The sequence below is a fragment of the Drosophila pseudoobscura genome, chromosome 4 (assembly GCF_009870125.1).
Source record: "Drosophila pseudoobscura strain MV-25-SWS-2005 chromosome 4, UCI_Dpse_MV25, whole genome shotgun sequence".
NCBI lineage: Eukaryota > Metazoa > Arthropoda > Insecta > Diptera > Drosophilidae > Drosophila > Drosophila pseudoobscura.
In genome coordinates, this window is record NC_046681.1 from 27,274,504 (window position 1) to 27,293,949 (window position 19,446).

Here is a 19,446-nt window from a genome sequence, read left to right on the forward strand (position 1 = left end):
ATTCTTTTCTTCGAATAGTTGATTTTATTGTAGTTTTGACTTCTTAGTTTTTAAACACAAACTTATCTCTGACTATGCTGAAAGTTGTATTCTCATGGTTTACGTTCATGTTCATGGTACTAATGACTAATGCGTTGGTTTAGATGCTAGATGCTATAACTAGAACTAGAACTAGGGCTGCGGTGCGATTGCCGTTGCGGTCGCGATTACGATTGCGATTGCGGTATCTCGGTTATTCTATGTACATGCAACTTATTATCCACAAACTGATTTTTGAGCGTACGGTCTAGTTTGAAGATCTTTTGAAAGTGTTCGCATTGCGCGCAAAAATACAAATCTCTAAACAAAAGACTTAACACACAAACTTAGGCGTACCCATAAGGCGGTAGTACTATCTTCATTAAGTTATTATTTTATATTCTATAGATGTATGTATGTATGTATGCTTTGGTTTAATTCCAGCACTGCAAGAACCTAGTCCACGAATCTGAAGCTGATGCTGAATACGAGTGAATATGACTAATACGCAGTCGGGGGTCGGTCTGGGACAGCATTCCAAGGCCAGTTAGCACTTTCCGGCTAACTGCCGCCCGAAGCTGTCGCTGAGGGCCCGTGGCTGTACAGGGAGTGGGCTACGGTAGGATTTACTCATAAATTTAAATACACAGTATTTACAGAAGTCGAGTAAATGTCTAGGGCTAATGGTGGGGTCGGGGTCCTTCGTCTCTGGTACCTAGACGGACACAATTTTGCTGGGATCCACCTTCACGCGCAGAAAGACGGTATTGTCCTTGATGAAGGGTCGACTGTGCAGCAGTTCGTGCGAGATGAAGCGGGGGAATCCGAAGCCCAGCTGGTCGGGCTCGTTGGAGGGTCGCTGGAAGTTCTCCCAAGTGGGATCGGGTACAAAGGACTCGGCCACGCCCCCTTGGCCGCTCTGGGCGCCCTGCTCGAACAGCGTGAACGTGATGGAGTGCGAGAAGGGCCACTTCAAAAGAGCATCGTACTCTCCGGGCAGCACCTTAATGTACACAGAGACGTGGGTGTTCTCGCCGGGTCCGTTGCCATTGAGGAACATGGAGGCTTGCAGCTTGTAGCCGTACTGGGAGGTGTAGAAGGGCGGCGAGACCAACTCGAGGCCGTCCTTGCCCCGCGCCTCGGTCATCTTGGCCGACCAGTCGGTGATCTTCCACAGCAGGGTGCCCGTGTAGTTGATGGACAGCTTGGACACTGCCGACTTCAGCATCTGGATCTGCTGGCCCTGGCGCGAGCTCAGCGCTACCATCAGCGACAGATGAGCCGCCGCATTGCTCTCCAGGTGCGCCTCCAGCATCTGCCGTGGGCCCTTGAAGCGGCATCCAGCCTCCTTGAAGCTACAGGCCACAGCCAGCGACTGGCACTCATCGCGCAGATGCGCCTCCAGCTCTCCGCGGGCAATCGGACCCGCATCGCAGCGCTGCGGACAAGCCAATGGAGCCCTTGGGCACTGGGCCGCATGAAGCGGAAGTGTGTCCGCCGAGAACTCGCGCTGGCAATGGGCACAGCGGCGGAGACGTTTCGCACAGTCCTTCGACTTGTGGAGGGTCATCCGCCCGCGCAGAACTCTCTGTCCGCACTTGGCTTCACAGTAGACTGGCTCCTGGCCACAGCTACCGTTGTGTTCCTCCAGCCCGGCGCCAGAGAACTCGCTCTGACAGAACTCGCACCGCGTGCGCCTCATTGTGCAGGTGTACTGCAGATGATCGGTCATCATGATCCGTGGGATCTGGGCGCCGCACTTGTTGGGGCATTGTGTGGCATCGTGCTTACAGGCATTGAGATGGCCCTTTAGCTTGCGGAGCTCATCGGACCACTTGCAGCCCTGTTTGTGGTGGATGCAGAACACCAGGGAGCCCATGATGTGCTTGGGATCTGGACCGGGATAGATCTGGAAATATAAGAAAGGGAAATTCGGAGATTAGTCATCGTTCAAGATGAGATATATTGGAATATATGCAGGTTGATATATGGACACGATCTATACATTGAATAGAAAACTTTCACACTTTCGTTTGGTATAAAAAACTTTGCTTTACTTTGCTTTGAAATTTTCCAAATCGTTGCCAAAAACCCATCTAAGAAAAACCGGCTTTTCAAGTGCGGAAGTTGGACGGGAACTGTTGTGATCTGAGTGGTTCCTCCCTCCATTTATAGGTGACTGGAAATCGCCTACAAAACCCGATAAGCAGCCCTCGAGGATGCTTCCCCTGCTTATCTCTCGATCAACCCAACCTGAATGATATTGATTTTCCGGCTACCTGCTTTGCACCTTGTTTTTCCTCTTTGTTCCTCTCGTTCACGGTTGTTCTCAACGGAAAAAACCCGTCAACTATTTTACACATGAGCGATCATGTTCTTAGGCACACCTAGACAGACACTTCCTGTCCTGTCCTCCCTGTCCTACTGCGACGTTGCTTCTAACGATCATTTTGGGCACTCTCCCGAACACTTGGACTTCATCTTCATCGGTTGACTGCCTCTTGCCTATAAGAACTGCACCCGCTTTTCACTGGCTCCCCAGTAGATATCGTTTTTTTTCCAACTGCAATTCTGCATTTCTCTTTGCTTCATTTTCCTTTTAATTGCAGCTGGGGAATGGGACCGAGGAGTGCGACTTCACATCCGGCAGATTAAAATAATAAATTGCGTTGTTGTGCGAAAATATTTATGAGTTGCATGCCACAGCCTGTTGCTGGCTGAGTGCCTGGATTCCTAATCTAATTACAACGCCCCCATTCTGGGCTCCGAACCATGGATACATATGGATTTTCGACATCTAATATTTGGGTAATCATTAATATGAGTAATATATACAGATGGGCAGAGGACAAACCAATTCGGGGAATATGCCAGCACGAGAGACTCTTATGGTAGGCGCCCCCTAACGGCTCCGTGCAGCTCCTAAGCGAGCGTCGCGACATTTCCGGTTGACTCTTTTAATTGACCTTATCTGCAGTTTTGTTCATGGGGTGGGGGGCGCCCAGCCCCAGCCAGAGCGTGGCTTGACTTTTGATAAATGAACATGTCGCTGCATCTGCCCCCGGCATGAGCATGGGCATGGGCATGGGTCGGGGCATGAGTCTGTGGGTACCCAACTCCCAGAGAAAGAGACAACTTGTAGACGCGACATTAAAACGAAGATATAATAAGCAATTAACACATGAGCATGGGGCAGGGTGCAGGGGGAAGGGGCCGCAGCAGAGAGCCAGAGAGAGATACAGTCTCTGTATGGTTCAGTTGAGATCGGATCCCATGTGCGTCCGAATGGGCATAGAGTATAAAACAGAGAAGAAGTAAAATATAATACATACGAGCACATATTTCTATGGAACTGCCTTTTGCTGGTAATTTCATTTAACGTGAAAACGAGTTTTGTTTCTGTTTTATGTCAACTTTGAGACCATTAGGCGCTGAACTGTAGCATCGAATTTGAACTCTCTAGAGGGCCATGGACCAATTACTCGTATCCATTTGAAATGAAGTTTGAATGAAGCTTAAAGCCACCCACAGCTTGGGGCATGGAGGAAGTAGCTGCCACTCAACCTCAACTGGAGATACCATAAACAAATTGTGCTCATGTTTACACAAATATTCGTTGCCTGTTTCATGTCGATGTTTTAATGAAGAACATGGATATGGAGCCGCAGCACCCGGAGCATAACGGAGCAGCAGCAGAGAGGCACAGAGTCAGAGATCAAAAGATGGTTTCTCCTCCAACGGTTTGTCAACGAATACCGACTGTTTACAGGGAAACCAAACAATTATAAAGCAGATGAAGTTTTTTTTAGAGGCAATTACCAGCCCATCCCTCCTTGTCGAGGTTAATTTACTTTGACTTCCACTTCTCCGGCGGAGTGGCTGAGGTCGTTTGCTGCTTGTTATATAATATAATAATATAATTATATGACTTTAGGCAACTTTTGCTTTTCTTTAAAGTGCCAAAAAGTAGCAGAGAACCGCGAGTATTTCCTATAATTATGAAGCATTATTCAACCGCCCAGAGACCGTCATTCCATTTGATTGGTTCTTATGTAAAGCTCTAGACAAATCCAATTGAAATTCCACACGAAAGCGTGGCCAAATTTCATGCAGAGGAAATACGAGTACAACAAAAAGAAACTATAAAACTATATAAAATAAAAAAAAAGAAAGACGGAGAGACAGATAGACACCAACTCCAAAATCAAATCAATGTTCAGCAAAATGAAAGTGGAAACACAGAAGAGATGAAATAAAAAGAGTGAAGATAATTATTTATGGACAACGGCAGCCGCAGCAGTTGCCGGATTGTGTTTTATTTTTATGGGGGACGGGACCATCTCTACCCCTGGAGTCTCCTGGAGTGGCAGACGATGCTCCACTCCACTTGGGTGCACTTTGCAGCACTGCGGCGGGGCACAGCAGATCATAAAAATTAAGTTAGATATAAGCAGGAAAACAATTTTATAATTTTAGACATCGAATGAATTCGATTCCGTGTAAGACATGTGCCCGTTTGCCCGATCTCTCTTGGCATGGGTCTAGTCTACTTTCCACCTCCTCTCCTTCCAGAGTAGATCCGAACAAGTTCCCATAAAGTTCAAGGCGCTCGTAGACGAAGAAGTTTGTTTTATTTTTAAGGCTTTTATGGCCCCAGCCCCAGCCTCAGCCTCAGACCCAGCAGATCGGGGAGGTTTCGGTTCGGTTTCGGTCTGGACTGGCTTCAATCAGCCAGCAAACAGCAACCCATCCCATGCCAAGGCGTTGTTTATGCTTCTGTTGAAAGCCCCAAAGGGAACATTTTTTGGTCATGTTTTTATTAATAGACAAATTGATCTCGGAAGGCACTTTCATTTGAAGGGTGGCTCGTTTTGGGGGGAGGTAAGAATTACTGATTTATTTGTAGATTTATTTAAATTATCTTGAAATTAGTTGGGGATTTATTGTAATTGTCTTCTTAGCCATAAATATGATTAGAAGTGATATAACATGAGCTGTAATCAATTGATCTGAAGGTACATCAATAAATGATCTAAATACACTGCCAATGGAAATGTTTTATTGCAAAGTAAAGCTTTGTGAAACAAATTAGAGCTACATCTGATTGTATTCAGTTTAATAATGAATGTTCATGAATAATGATCCATTCTTTTAGGGTAACACGATTTGTCAGTCGCTAACAGAAAGATCATCAATGCAATCAACATCAGTGGGATGCCTGTGGAGTGGGGACTTAGCACCTAAGGCCCCCTCTGGGCCAACTTCCGTTGCGTCTGTTAACACACAGAATTTCCTAACCAACATTCATTTGTGTCCCCAGCAACAGGGCAATGTACTGGAGAGGGAAATCTTGGCATGGGCCCAACGATGCCTCTGGCATGCTTTTTATTTGGTACGTGAGCATTGGAATTAGTTTTTTTTATTTGGAGTTTCTGGTTGGTGTTTGCCCAAGAAATTCTCAACATTCATAAGACACTTTGGGGAGGGGGAGGGGTAAGCCATTAGTACGAGGCGTATCAACAGCATAAGCTCTATGAAAACTGTGCTAAATGTCTTTGATACTTTTATTTACCCGCAGCTGGAGCTCTAATTAGATCGCTTCTGGCTGTTTGCCTAAGGCCAAAACTTCCCACGACAGAGCTTCCAACTGTTTTGTGGTCTGCCTGCCTGCTCCCTGCTCCCTGCTGCTGATGATGTTATCGAGTGACCCAATAAAATGCATCGATACCTCCGATGCCCGATGCAGCAAAAGTGCAGCGCTGGCGAATTTCCATGCGAAGCGAGCGGGCAAAACAGCTGATGTGCAGTTTTGTGAATTTCACAAAGAAAAAACTCGGTCTCGGTTCGGCTTGTATGTAATTTCAGCAGCAACAGCAGTAAATACTCGTACAACCAACATCATTCAATGGCTGAGCCAAAGCCAGAGCCACAGCCAGACAGCTGCAAAAAAACGAAAACATAACATGGCCAATACCACAAACTGGTTTCACCTGAGCCCGAGACGGGGGGCGAGAAGGCTCAGAGCAGCTGATTTCCAAACAAGTAGACAATGCTGCTCCCGCCGTACCTCTCTGCACCTGCCTTTGCCCATGGAAACAGCAGCCATCGAAGATGTGTGTGTGTGTGTGTGCATCTGATACCCTCACAAAGAGTACTATCACTTTGAGCAGATGTCACAAGCACAGACACAGGCATGTGCTCTGGATCAGCATCATCAGCCATGTCCTCGAGCAGGATCGGGATTAATAACACACATTATTGCTGTACTGTTGGTAATCATAGAGAAGCCTGTACTGCTTATACTCTTCCTGTTAATCATGGTGAATCGATCGTATTTTCCATTGATTGTGCTCTCATATCTAGGTTTATGACTACGATCCCCTGATGTTCTGGATTTCCATTGCATTGTTGCCAGACTTCAGAGGCAGCGTTCAGTACTGGTATTTTGCAGGCAGGTGAATTTTTGTGCAGTGCTGTCATTATTTTGGTTTTTGTTGCCTTTGGCAGCTGCTGTTTGGTTGCTTGGCTCTTTGGTGTCTGTAAAATGCGGGTCTGACCTTTTCCCGCTGCTGTTGTTGGCCCGAATAAGCAGCTGCCGGCCGTCTGGACTGGGACAGGAAACGACAGTTAGCCAGTGGGGTCGTCATACTCTTGTCGAAATTCTTGCCGGCATTAGCAATAATTCTCGCAATTCTTTCGCATTGACAAGGTCCCTGGCGAAAGAAAGAAATCTGTTGAGTCAGCGGCGGGTTCGGCGGGTTCGGCTGGTTCGGTGGGTCTCAGAGTGAAATGTGTCATTATCAACGGCATGCTAATCGAATGCTAATCGAAAGCGAAATGTAAGGCATTGCTAGAGCACGTTCTAGGCAGGCTTGGCATTGGCATCCGTTGAAAGTGTGGGAAAAGCAACAGGATCTCTTCAGATTGTGGGAATCTGTATCTGTCTGTTCTCTACTGACGGAAGTGCTTCGCTTCTCTCGAGCCAGAGACAAGAGGTAACGGCCCATAATTGAGGAATGCTTCGAATTCCAACTGGGATTGTGGCATGAACTGGGAAACTAGATGGGGCAGCGGCAGCGGCAGACGCCCCCGTCAGTAATGTGGCTGGTGTGGTGGCTTAGTTGGGGCAACTGGTTAACTTTGGCCAAGGATGTTTGTACTTTGCACCGTGGCTGAAAAGCCGTTGGGCAACTTTTCCAGATGCTGGCCCAATCCGCAATCCACATCGTTAGTCTAAAACGCCGCTGCAGGCCAAATACTTGTACGAACCAAAACAAGAAACTTGTTTCGCTTTTCGCAAATGGCAAATATGCGCTACTCTGACTTACATAAGCTCTGCTGCTGTGCCACTCTGCCACTTATCTTTTGTATCTTTTGTTTTTGTCTAACGGTCTGCTGAAGCGCACGGGCTACGGGCTACGGGCTTTTCAACTTTGCCATTTGCCGCGGATGCGTCGCAGGCGCCACTGTTGTTGCTCACGATTTTCCATTTCCACTCAACGAATGAAAAGTGTGGCATGTTGCTCAGCGCCACTTTGTCGTGCTCTATGGGTGCGGCTGGGCCTCCGATGAATGCAGCTCGTTTTATGGAGAATCCATTGACCATAGAGAATGTCCAAAGGGGGTTCGCAAAAGAATGCCAACGAGGTCTGACCATGGTCTACGGGGGTTCTGATTGCTGCACAAGATCCGCATTCTATCGCATACTATCCCAAGAGAATCTTATTTTAGCTCGCATGTAAATTTAATACAAAATCCCCGAATCTTCCACGTTTTCAATGCAATCAGAACTTCCACAAAACGAACAAATAGTTTCTAGGTATTCCCATGCCCATTCCCTGGTTTATACTCCTCCATAGTTCACTCGTAAGCCTTTACCCACAGAGTCGAGGCCTTCGATACCATGTGGAGCCCTGGGTACGCGTAATTGTCAGCCACGTTGTGCACATGTGTGCATGTGTCGCCCAATGATGTGTACCCAACCGACCCGAGTCTCTCTCTCTCTCTCTGTCTGAGCTGTCCCTGCTGCACATCCCATATCATACTCCATACCGTAGCATTCCCTTCAGGGCTGTTCAAGCGTGTCTACATCCTGTTTGCTTTTCGGATTTTTATTTCAATTTCTTCTCCGTCCGACGCGTTGTTTTATGTCTATTTTCCCGGCCATATGTTTGTCAGGCAGGGGTTTCTCTCTGGGCGGGCCCGGGCCTCTGTTCGGGCTCTCTCTGAGTGAGCGGCATTTTGTCAAACAGCAAACAGCAAACAGCAAATTGTGCAAATTGCTCTCAACTTGGCCATGAAACAGTGGGGACTCTTTGTAATTGCATAGCCTCAGATCGATCAGATCGATCAGATCGATGTGGTGGAGTGGGCACGAATATTCGATAGTTGAAATCAAAAAAACCCGCTTATCTAGTGTGGAAATCCGTATGCCCCTCGCTATCAGTTTGGTTTGCTTTCCCAGTTGGTCTACATACGGGTACGACTACGGGTATTTGTTTTACGAAACTGATGAAACTGATTGATTGATAATGGTGGTAAGTGGCGGCTAAGCCCTGCCTGTCCGGCCATATGGCCCATTCAACTGGGTCAATGAGCTTTATCAGCATGGAATGCACCGATGATAGGGAATGCATGGCTTTGCATAGTAGCTTTTATGTTGTCTTTGCTGTTTGCTCAGCTGAGGATTGCCAAAACAGGAAGTGCCCCAAGGGGGAGAAAATACTCCTCGTACTCCCAGTCGAAATATCTGCATTTTTTTGGATAACTTACAATCTGTTCCAGTTCCGTTATGGGCATATTGTTGTTGTTGTTGTTGGTGCCATTGCTTCCTGGCGTCGGTGAACTGTGAGAATTGGCCGACGAGGAGTGCGACGAGGACACTGTCGATGAGGAGGACCTCGAGGTGGCACAATGGTTGTGCGTCTTGTTGCGTGGCGGCGTCGGCGGCGGCACGGGGCTGGCCAATGTGGAGCAATCCTTGGAGTTGCGGTTGGGCGATAGGCGCGAGGGAAAGCTCAGCGTCTTGGTCCACTGGGCCAGGCTGCGAACCATTTTGGTAGATCTCCGGTAGCTCGTTGGTAGCTTCACTTGGTAGCTTGAAACTAATCCAAAAGTGTTTCAATTGGCAAGTCTTTGCTTTTTCTTTAGTTTGTTGTTATTGATTGTTTCACTGCTTATAGGCACTGTGACATGATAAGTTTGGTTTGATTGTTGTCTGGCTTTCTGATATCACTGATTTCAACTATTTCAAAACTTGGCGAAATTCGCACGGCGCACGCGTATCGTTTGCAGCTTCAGCTACAGATACTCTATCTTCAGATACTTCTTTCCGTGAGACCGAAAAACGAACCGTTTGCGTTGCCTGCTTGAAAGCAACTGAAATGACGCAGTCGCGGCAGGCAGTGGCAAGCAGCGGCGGGCCTGGTAGCGACTCCACACACACACACACACACAGATACTTCGCTCACTCACACAATCAAGGTTTACAGTATATAGTATCTGTATCTTCGGGGGTTGTGCAAGCGGGACAACAGTCGTTGATCAGCTCTGGCATTGCACTTTCGAGCGAGAGAGTGAATATTGCATGCCTACAGCGGGGGAGAGTTGTTTTGGAGAGTGAGACAGAGAGAGAGAGAATGCCAGAGAAACAAAGATGAATGAGAGAGACTGGACTGGTGGTTGAAATCGTACAATAATGAAATACTGTTCATACGAAAGCGGATACATTTTGCAGTACATCAAATCTAGCAATTCAAATAAGTAGTAATTCAATGTTTCCATTTGCTGAAATTTATAGACCACCTTTGGTGGGTATCTTTCGATTCTTTCAATTGTGGTTTTTGTTAATGAAACAGTATTTATTGTATTTATTTATAGAGAGCTCTCAGAGTTCAAGGTGCAAATAAAATAATAAAATGACTCTTCATTTTGAGCCAGTTTCAAGTGAACATTTGAAATTTTTGTACCACATGTTCCTCTATTTTGGCTCTTAGTATATCAAATTTTCCAACCGATTTGAAATTCCTCAATCTTAAAGCGTTTTCCAAGCAATTTTCCTAAATTTACTATACATTTTTAAGCGATTACTTCCTCTTTTACATGTGCTTTGACCATTTCCAATTTATCTCATCCTGTTAGTGGGGGCTGGCAACGGTTTCCACTCAATTTGGCAACAGGACATATTACGGATACAGTAATTGCTATATTTACCCAATAGTCGAACACCCAAACGGTGGTCTAATGATGCCAGCAATGCATTGGCGGTGCAATTAACCAAAGGGCCGCACCATCTGCTGGCCAGGAGTCGGTCGAGAGGGGCTAGAGGGATGTCGTTTGGCCGGGCAATTACAGACCGAACGCACTTCCGTTGGCCGCATACCAGAGAGACCCACGCAAACCAATACACAGGCATGGACCAGCCCACAGATACACACACAGACACAGACCAGACCCATACAGGCAGCATAAAAAACCGGCAACAACGGCCTTGCCAAGGTTGACTGAGCATGTTGCCGTTGCCGAAAAAAAGAGTCATAAAACCAAGAAAAGTAGTTGCTGCTTCTTTTGGCCAAGTAAGAGCATCGAGAGAGTGGCAGCAACAGCCAGAGAGAGAGCTGGCTCTGGCTCTCTCTCTCTCTCTCTCTATCACTCTCTGTTAATGGCCCGAAAGCCGCTTAGAAGCTCAGAGCCATCATTGAGCCGAAAGTTTCTCCAGACTGACCAGATTTTCCAGAGCTCGTGATTAATTGGTGCGTCTCCCCCCGCCTCCTGCCCACAGTATAACTGTTATTATTTTGGTTCGTGTTAATTCCATTTTGCTTTTACCGCCAAATATTCGTTAGCATCTTGCTGGCACATGTCGGCCATGACAGATGCAGATGCTCTGGGTCTGTGCCTCTCTCGTTTTCCCTGGCCAATAAGTCGTCCTTTGCCTGGAACATGTTTCTGCCAGATCCTGTGCATTCCTGTTCGGTCCTGTTCAGCTCTCTTCTATTGTTCTCTGGCCTAGCAAATGATACGCAGCAGCTGCATTTGGCTGGCATCGAACAATGCGCTTATTGACAGTATTTCCAAAGGTGTCGCACAAAAGAGGATCCGATCGGTCTCATACCAAAAGGATCCTATTCTGCCATGGGTTCTTGTGTTTAAAAATATGTCAGATGCTGTGTGCAGATTTCCGGAGTTCATTTGATTCTTTTATCTACATTTTTTTGTTGAGAACATATTGAATTTTCCTAAGTACGCAAATATTTTTTGTTTGATTTTCTATTTTCGTTTAAGGATTAAACGCTTGAAATATTTAAATTTTTGCTTAAATAAGATCTTTCTTGATATAAAATATTTTCTTTTCCTTTCTTTTCTATACCCAACGTTCTGTTGAAATGCACGTATAGATGCGATTATGCAACATTCAACTTCTGAGTTGAATAAAAGTTAAATATTCCCGTACAAAACTGAACTGTTTCCTATCCAAAAACGTTCCCAGATCAATTTTCAAACTTGAATCCCCATTAACATTCACATCCGTTGTCTGGCGCAGCCACCAATCAAACAGAAATTTGCCTAATTAATAGTTCAAGATCAGAGAAAAGTCGGCGGTGATGTAATTTGTATATGAAATTAAGTTTCGGTGGCCCTCCGAGCAGGAGGAGTCGGAAGGCGTGCGCCTGACCATTAATCTTGCATAAACATTCAACATTCAACATTCAACATTTGTTCAAGAAATCATAACAAGCTGGAGATCAAATATTTGTGGCCATCCACTGATAAGTCACCACCGCTTGGCTTATCAGGAGGCTGTTAAAGTTGATGTTGAGGCTGAAGACCCACAATCAGGCTGTCAGGAAAGTCAGTCTGTCAGGGAGTGAGATGTGGGGGACCTACCGTAAAGAAAAGAGTTTCTAATGGTTCATTGATTTGCATTTAGGTGGGGTTCAGAGATCTTTTACTTATTCCAATGGGTGTGACCGAAGCTGGATTCCGATGGCTTCCTTATCTGGGTCCCCGGTTTCAGATGAAAACACAAAAGTGTTGGCTCTCCTTATCTAAATTCCCGAAAATTCAGTTGTTGCTGACTGCTGCTGCTGCTTCAGCACATAGCAGGGCCTTTTGTTTATAAGCAAACAGTTTTTTTTGTTTTCCAAATCAACACCTCGGGTATCAATTACCCGGAGGGAGACGGACACGGAGCATGATATACACAGAAAGAGACCGAGCGACAGATCAGCATGAATCACTCGACTGGCCGGACTCTGTCTCTGTCTCTGGTTTGGTCTCCTCTGTGTGCGTTTCCCAGCCCGAGATCCGCTTAGACTCGCTTTATCTCCAGTAATTAAAGTGTGACCGACCCTCAGACTCTGCTGCTCCCTGCAGTCGGCACATACCCGGGCAAATGTAAATCTTCTGTGCTATTTATTTATGATCTTTTATGATTTCCACAGTTGGACCAAGGCTCTGAACAATAAACGGCCTGGGCAACCGCACACGCCGCTCTCCTCCCGATCCAGTCGAAGTCCTCGTTCTCGTTTTCAGGTCTCTTCTCCTTTCGGTTGCTGGTGCTCTTGCTCTTCTCCTGCATTAGTTGCGGATGGTTAGCAGTGCAAAAAAGAATCACGAGGTATAGTCTGCGATGTACTTCTCAGAATAGGCCCGAGAGGTTCGGCTGATAAAGTAGCAAGATTTATGGAAAGAAAGGCAAACAATTGTAATTATATTTGCCAAGGCTGTAAATGCAGATCGGGGTATTGATTGACAGCTATAAAAGGCCCTAGAGATAATAGAAAATAATAACTACAAGCTGTGGCAACAAAGATGAGACGTAAATGCTGGAGGTGTGATCCAGATTCAAAGTGTAAAATAGAAAAACAAAATAGAAATAGATCCAAAGATCTCTTCCTATATCTCACTTACTCATACTTGGTTTCTGCATTATAACTTTGGAAAGCTGTTCTGCAACTTTTTCTTATCCAACGACTCTTTTAGATAGTTATAGAACTACTCATATTTCCTAATGATTTGCGACCTTTTCCTGCACCTTTCACCCAAATTGAACAATAAATATAAACTAATTTGAGAACTATTCTCTGATCCCTTATTAGAAGGTAAGCGTGGTGCATACAGGGATCTTAGGTTGCCCCAGAAACGGCGGACACCTGCCACACTCCCTCACAACTTCATTAGAACCATCGCCTCGCCTGGAATGCCTCGCTTGGGCTCGTTTACTTCGAGGTGCATGTAAATATTATGGTAGTCCGAAGAAAGACTCATAAAGGAACACACATATTTGTGGTGTTTGCTCTGGAAAATTATGCAACGGAAACAGGTGCAGCGACTGGTATGGCAGCGATTGGTGCGAGTGACACTCGCTTCGTTAAACGCGGGGAACTCGCGGGAAAAGGCTGGGTGCAAGGAAAACTTTTGGACCGACAGTGGGGCTGTTCAAAGGCCGTTCACTTGTCCAGAAATTCTTGCTCCGTTCTGGCAACACGCAGCTGACTAATCACCCATGACTCAGAGACATGGAGGAGGCGTGGAGTGGAGGATGGGGTTCCATGTGGCACGATAGCTATTACAGAATGTTACACATTTATTACCCGAGAAACAGCCTGGGACCTGGGGACTGGGACCTGGGACCTGGGATCCGCACCGCGCCGCGCCGGAATGGAATCCAATTCGGTTTAATCAAAGTTCAGACACGTCCAACTCCAGAGTGTGGGAAAATTTCCATTGCCTGGCGGAGTGCACTTTTCGTTGCGAATTTTCCTTCCTTTTTGGAGCGGGGAAAAACAATTTTCACTTCAAAGTCGTCTCGCTGTTTTGCTTTGCTTGTGCGCCTCTCATTTTGCAACACTTTCACCTGCTGATTTGGCACGTAAATGGGCTGATAAACACCAGACAATGACATCAGTCCCCGAGTCACCTCCCGAGAGCTTTGTCTTTGTTTTTGGGAGACTATTCAAATCTCCAGAAATATCATTAATGTTAGAGCTCAGAGCCACTGGGAAGAGGTTCTGCCCACCGTGGAAGTTGACGACACTCCTCTCCCCTCCAAACTTCGCCCTGGGCTTGGACCGTGTTCCTTGACCTCATTTGTGGTTTCTTCGTATCTGTCGTAGTATACTTTATTTTTGCCAGTTGAATTCACTTTCAGTTTTGAGCTTGGGCTCGGCTTGGCTCAGTTTTGATTAAGTTGTGTCATGCAACGTTGATTTAATTATCATCAGCAGCAGCAGCAGCAGCAGCCATCAACCATTGTGCCCCCACCTAACAAAAAACTAATGAGGAAATGCTGTGAATTTTGTTGTCTCTTTTGGGGTTAAAAATAGTGAGAAGCCATAATAGAAAGTTGTTTTATATAGGTACTCGTGGAAGAAGTCAGCGAGTACATCGAATGCCAAAAAGAAAGATATTCTGCTTTACAGATTAGCTCGCCCAAAGATCATTCCATCAATGATAATACATTTATTTTTGGGCCAGAAGAATCCCCTGACTACTGCACGCTTCATTTGAATGCACTCGCGGACCACATGCCGTGCTACCAAATGCCACTTGTCACATGCCACACACAGGATTTGCCCAAAGGGCAATGTGTGCAAAACATCGGGTCCGGTCCTGTCCCAGGACTTTCCCTGCCAAACCCAACCCGCTGTGCGTAGATAAAGTCAAGTGCGACGACATACTAATTTCCAGCTAAAAAGCTGGTAATGGCCAAGAGATTTGTTGGGCTAGAGAAAACCCCAGATAGGCAGGAGAGAAACAGAGAAAGATATAATTCCTCAGTTCATTCACCAGTTTGCGGGAAAAGAATTCTTGGATGAGATTCAGGTAGAATTCGATGGGTTTGTATCTAACATTTTGTGTCTTCTTTATTTCCGCTGTATACGATTATGATAAACAAGCAGAGAAGCAGATACAGATACACACATGGAGGTAGATACAGATACAGAGATACAGATACAGATGCGCAAAAGTTCACGCCAACAAAAGTTTGTTCAACAATCTTGTTGAGACTCATTTGGAATGCATTTTTCGCATATAAATTCAACAATAAAATTTATACAAATCATCAGCTTGTGGCGGCTGTGTGGGCTGGCATCGAAAAATTATTTAAATGCCGCACATTTCCCCTGGTTTTTGTAAACTGTGAGATTCACTCGCGATCAGCTGAAAAAGCGTGGGATCAGGCCGAACGGCCTTTTCATTTCGTTAATTGTTTGGAGCTGGAGGTACGGATTGTAAATGTCTCAAAGTGAGACCCGACCCGGACTGAGTGGAGTGCGTGCTGTAAGCCGGGCTAGTAATTTTATTGACAATTGTGCCTGTCCGTCCGCTACCAACAAAACGAAGAAGAGCTGAAAAGTATAAACTTCTCGTGCTCGGCATGCTAATGAGAGCGGGGCCGAGTCGGGCCTGTGAGGCCTACACTATAAAACATAAAAACGCATAAAGCAAAAGCCAAACACAACAAATTCACAAAGCCAGCTGCTACTCCACACTCCATCTCCATACGCCACACTCGTACCCGAACTTCTTCCCAGTTCCCAATCTTCTGCTCTGGACCTGGGGCTTGGGGTTTGGTCATTCCATGTCACGTTATTTGAGTTGTGAATTGGCGGCTCTTGGGGCTGGGGTCTCGCTGTGGAGACAAGCCAACACACAAAGCTGCTTATTATTGTCAAAATATTCCCCGCTAGAGGAGCTCACGTTTTTAATTTTTTTATAATGTCACTAATTTATTGTACGTGCTGCACTACAAAGCACACAAACACACGACCCATCCATAGTCTCCAGTACCCAGTACCCAGTGCCTAGAACCCCACCCAATCCCCTTCGAAGCGACCCATTTAGGTGTTTTTAATAATAACATGAACAGATCATCAGATCGAGGTAGAGGGGCATACACCCTATACTGTTTGTAACTGTTTGCATTTCAATGAGGTCGCGAGGGCGAACCCAAGACGCGATTTCAGGCCCTAGACATGACTGGAGTCCGGGCTGCCATCGCATGTCTATTGAAAAACAGACATTTTTATAGAAGGTGACATTTATTATATTACTTATAAGTGGGAAAAGTTTTAAAAGGGTGGAAATTGTGTCAAATAATGTCGCACAACTTAAAACGATCCAAAAGTTTTTAAATGGAATAGGAATTTATCAATAGGTTCTCATAGATAGAATATATTTCTATTTGAAAATATGAAAATTGTTTCTTAGCCTCGTAAATCAAACAATTAAGCACAAAATTAAAAACTGCTCGAGCAGGTTCATCACCCCTTGAGAATGCAAAGTAAATGTAATTTATGGGCCCATTTTTGGGGACAAACAAGTGTTCCGATTAGGGGCCATCTATCTATCGGCTCCCCCGAAAGTAAGCGGGCTCCCGGCTTCCAGTTCCATTCCCGACTCGAGTCTCACACAGTAGTTTGAATCTATGGAGGAGTCTTGTCAAATATTTGAGTGCAACCAATCAATCCAAGATCCCCATTCCGATTCAGAGGCGATGCAGGCGAATGAACCGCAACGGCAGCCATAAAACCCAAGAGGCGTAGAAAAATATTTGATTTCTGATTAGGCCGCTGCAATAAAACGCAAACAAATATACGAGCGAGCGAGTACTGAGGGCAAAGAAGACTTAGCGGAGAGAAATGTTTGAGTTGAGTGCACTCACTTGCACTTTCCACATTAGATTAGCAGGAGAAACCGAGCTGAACTTGGGCTAGGGTTCACTAACTGCTATCTATCAGTTGCCGCAACTAATTGCAACATGAAACCAACTGTCAATGACGCTACTGATGCTGATGATCAGAATCAGCTCGGAGAAAAGCAAAACGTCGTCTGCCTGCCACACGCTCAACTTGAGATGCGATCCCCTCCATCTGCATCTCAATCCCCAGCTCGAATTGCATCTTCGCCCGAAGCTGCGGTTGCAGCTCCAAATGAAATCGATTCAAAGCTCACATAAGAAAGGCATTCGAGCGTGGTAATCTGCCATTTTATGCGTTTTACACACATCTATATCTATATCTATGGCAAGCATATCTGCCAGATACATTGGCAGGCAGTGGAAGAACTGCAGTGCCCATGAGGCTTGCCTTATGTAGATCGCAAGCCAAGACTTTTGCGGTCGTCTGGCATCGAAAATACTCTGAAGTCGGACACATTGGTTGTTGTGTAATGTCGAGTGAAGAAACAGATGTGCCATAAGTGGTCCCAATGGTTCTTCGATAAGCTAATCACTATTCATTTATGTGGATATAATCCAGATCATAATGGAGTGGAGAATGGTACTTAGCCAGCAGATGAGATACGCATGAGCTTGAAATAACTCATTGGAATGAGCAATACAATGCAGATCTTAAGTTAAGTGCACATCATAGGTAGGATATGATCTTGATCTTAAACTGGGGGTTGTCATCTCCTGTAACCGGAAACTGTCAAGGCACAAGGAACAGCAACAATCCTTGGCCCTGATGCCCATGACTGGCTTATCACCATGCCGCCATCTTCAGAGTCCAAGAAGAAAATTACTTTCAATTAATGCCCCGGAGCTATCAAAAGGACTACTCACCCAGCCCAGGCAGATGTTTTGTGCTCCAGGAGAGAGAGAGAGAGAGAGAGAGAGCGAGGCAGAGAAGAGTCAGAAGACAGGCAGAAACCTGTGCGGAGGGCAGCGGCTCCATAAACCAGAATCGAAGACATCCTAGTCGGGCTGTCGAACTGCGCGCCAAATCGAGGAGGCCGATGCCTGTAACAACAAGGGAAAGGACACCAGGACACCCGGACACCCGGACGGATCCATGAATATACCCCAAGGCGATCCCTTTTGTACAGAAACAGAGACAGGGCGACAGATGTTTTTGTCTGACATTCCAAAGCAGGTCATTGCCTGCCGCCTCGAAGGATGCCATGCCATTGGATGCGGCGCGGTACGTTGGTCCTGCCGCAGCATCTTAGCAATAGGAAAAGGCATAGAAAAGGTATCTCGAAGATACATCGGCTGGCAGCTGGCACACTTGAGCGCTCGGCCTGTTTATAAATTGAACGCGTCGTCGGCTGCTTCTGCTTCTGGGCGCGTCTGCTCCCTGAATCTTAGGCCACTGGCTCGGATTACACGCCACGCACTTATAGATACATAGATATGCATAGCCATAGCTACAGATACAGATACACGGTAGGCAGTCTCCGTCTTTGAGTTGTTTGTAAATTATGTTCCTTTGATGTGTGTGAAGGGGCTTGCTAAAAGATTTTTATTATTATGAAAAGTAAATCAACTTGGACCGCCTGGAAATTTGAGCCAGTTTTCCAGTTTTCCGCAGGGGTAAAGGAAACTTCCCCCCTCTGCTGTCGCCTCTTTCTTCACTCCAATTTGTTTTCCCTGGTCTTCGGAATGGCATTCTGTTTGATTAATTAGTCGAATTCTGATGTGCATTCAAGCAAGGATTCCCAAGGCAGGTACTCGCAAGAATGATCTATTTTTCTAGGGTTGAAATATGAAATGTTTTCCCTTACAATACTTCATTAATATTTCTTTTCGATCGCGATCCCGATCTACATAATTACAATTACAATTGGCATGGCTTATCTATGGCTCAGCTTACCTCTTCGTAGGTATTCTCCCTGGAACTCGATTGGGTGCTGCTGGCTATCGAACGTCGAAACATTTCGCTGTGGAATACAAGAAAATTCAACATTTTATAGGAATATCTAATGAAATGCTGTTGATGATAATCTACTCATAAAATGTCTTTGAAAAGGCAGCTATAAAGTCGGGAGAGCCTGGATAGTTTTCAATCAATATTTCATTAATTTCGTACACGACAAATTACACATATTTGCACATTCAAAAGACAGACCCACTCTGAAGCATAATTTATTAATCCAGCAATCGCACTGCGAAGGGAAGAACACTTTAGGAATTATAGTAGATAAACTTGTTTCGAATAGCTGGCGCATAGACCAAGAAGAGCTGTAAAAATGCCTTACCTTAAGCGTTGGCAGGTGGTGGGCGTGTTGACAGTGAGATTGGTCCTTGAGTCGCTTAGATGGGCGATCGAATTGCATAATGTGTTGTGGCTGTTGTTAATATTCGTATTCGTATTATTATTTGTATTGTGGCTGGTGTTAGATTTGCCATTGTTGAGCTTGGTCGTGTGACCAGAGGCCGCCTTTATAGCGGCCGGGGCGGGCATCTTGCCGGGGGAGAGGGAGCGGCCTACCGCTTCGATCTGGCCAAATATGGCGCACCAGTCATTAACCAACAAAGCCGCGAGACTCTCGGGGGCTCTGGGGACACTCTACCGATGCCGATTGTTAGTGTTATTTAAACTCGTCATTTATTTTCCTTTTGTTGGAAATCTGCCCACACGGAGAGCGCCACGGCACACGAACGACTTGCCCAATTTGGTGTCTCGCAGCTCGCACACACAA

At 45.8% G+C, this 19,446-nt stretch overlaps 1 protein-coding gene across 5 annotated transcripts; it reads right to left on the reverse strand.

Moving 5' to 3' along the window:
• Window position 1: 1 nt before the first annotated feature.
• Traf4 (TNF receptor associated factor 4) lies at window positions 2-19,223 on the reverse strand. Of its 5 annotated transcripts, XM_015180873.2 has the most exons (3): window positions 19,003-19,223; window positions 18,618-18,684; window positions 2-1,927 (listed from the first exon to the last, which is right to left on the reverse strand). In XM_015180873.2, the coding sequence occupies exons 1-3, from the start codon at window positions 19,206-19,208 to the stop codon at window positions 734-736; spliced, it is 1,467 nt and encodes a 488-aa protein (XP_015036359.1). In that variant the 5' UTR covers window positions 19,209-19,223; the 3' UTR covers window positions 2-733. The 5 variants fall into 5 exon arrangements, with proteins under 5 accessions (XP_015036359.1, XP_015036360.2, XP_033235394.1 ...); XM_015180874.2 differs by lacking the exons at window positions 18,618-18,684; window positions 19,003-19,223 and adding an exon at window positions 8,791-9,417; XM_033379503.1 differs by lacking the exons at window positions 18,618-18,684; window positions 19,003-19,223 and adding an exon at window positions 2,298-2,513.
• Window positions 19,224-19,446: the final 223 nt, after the last annotated feature.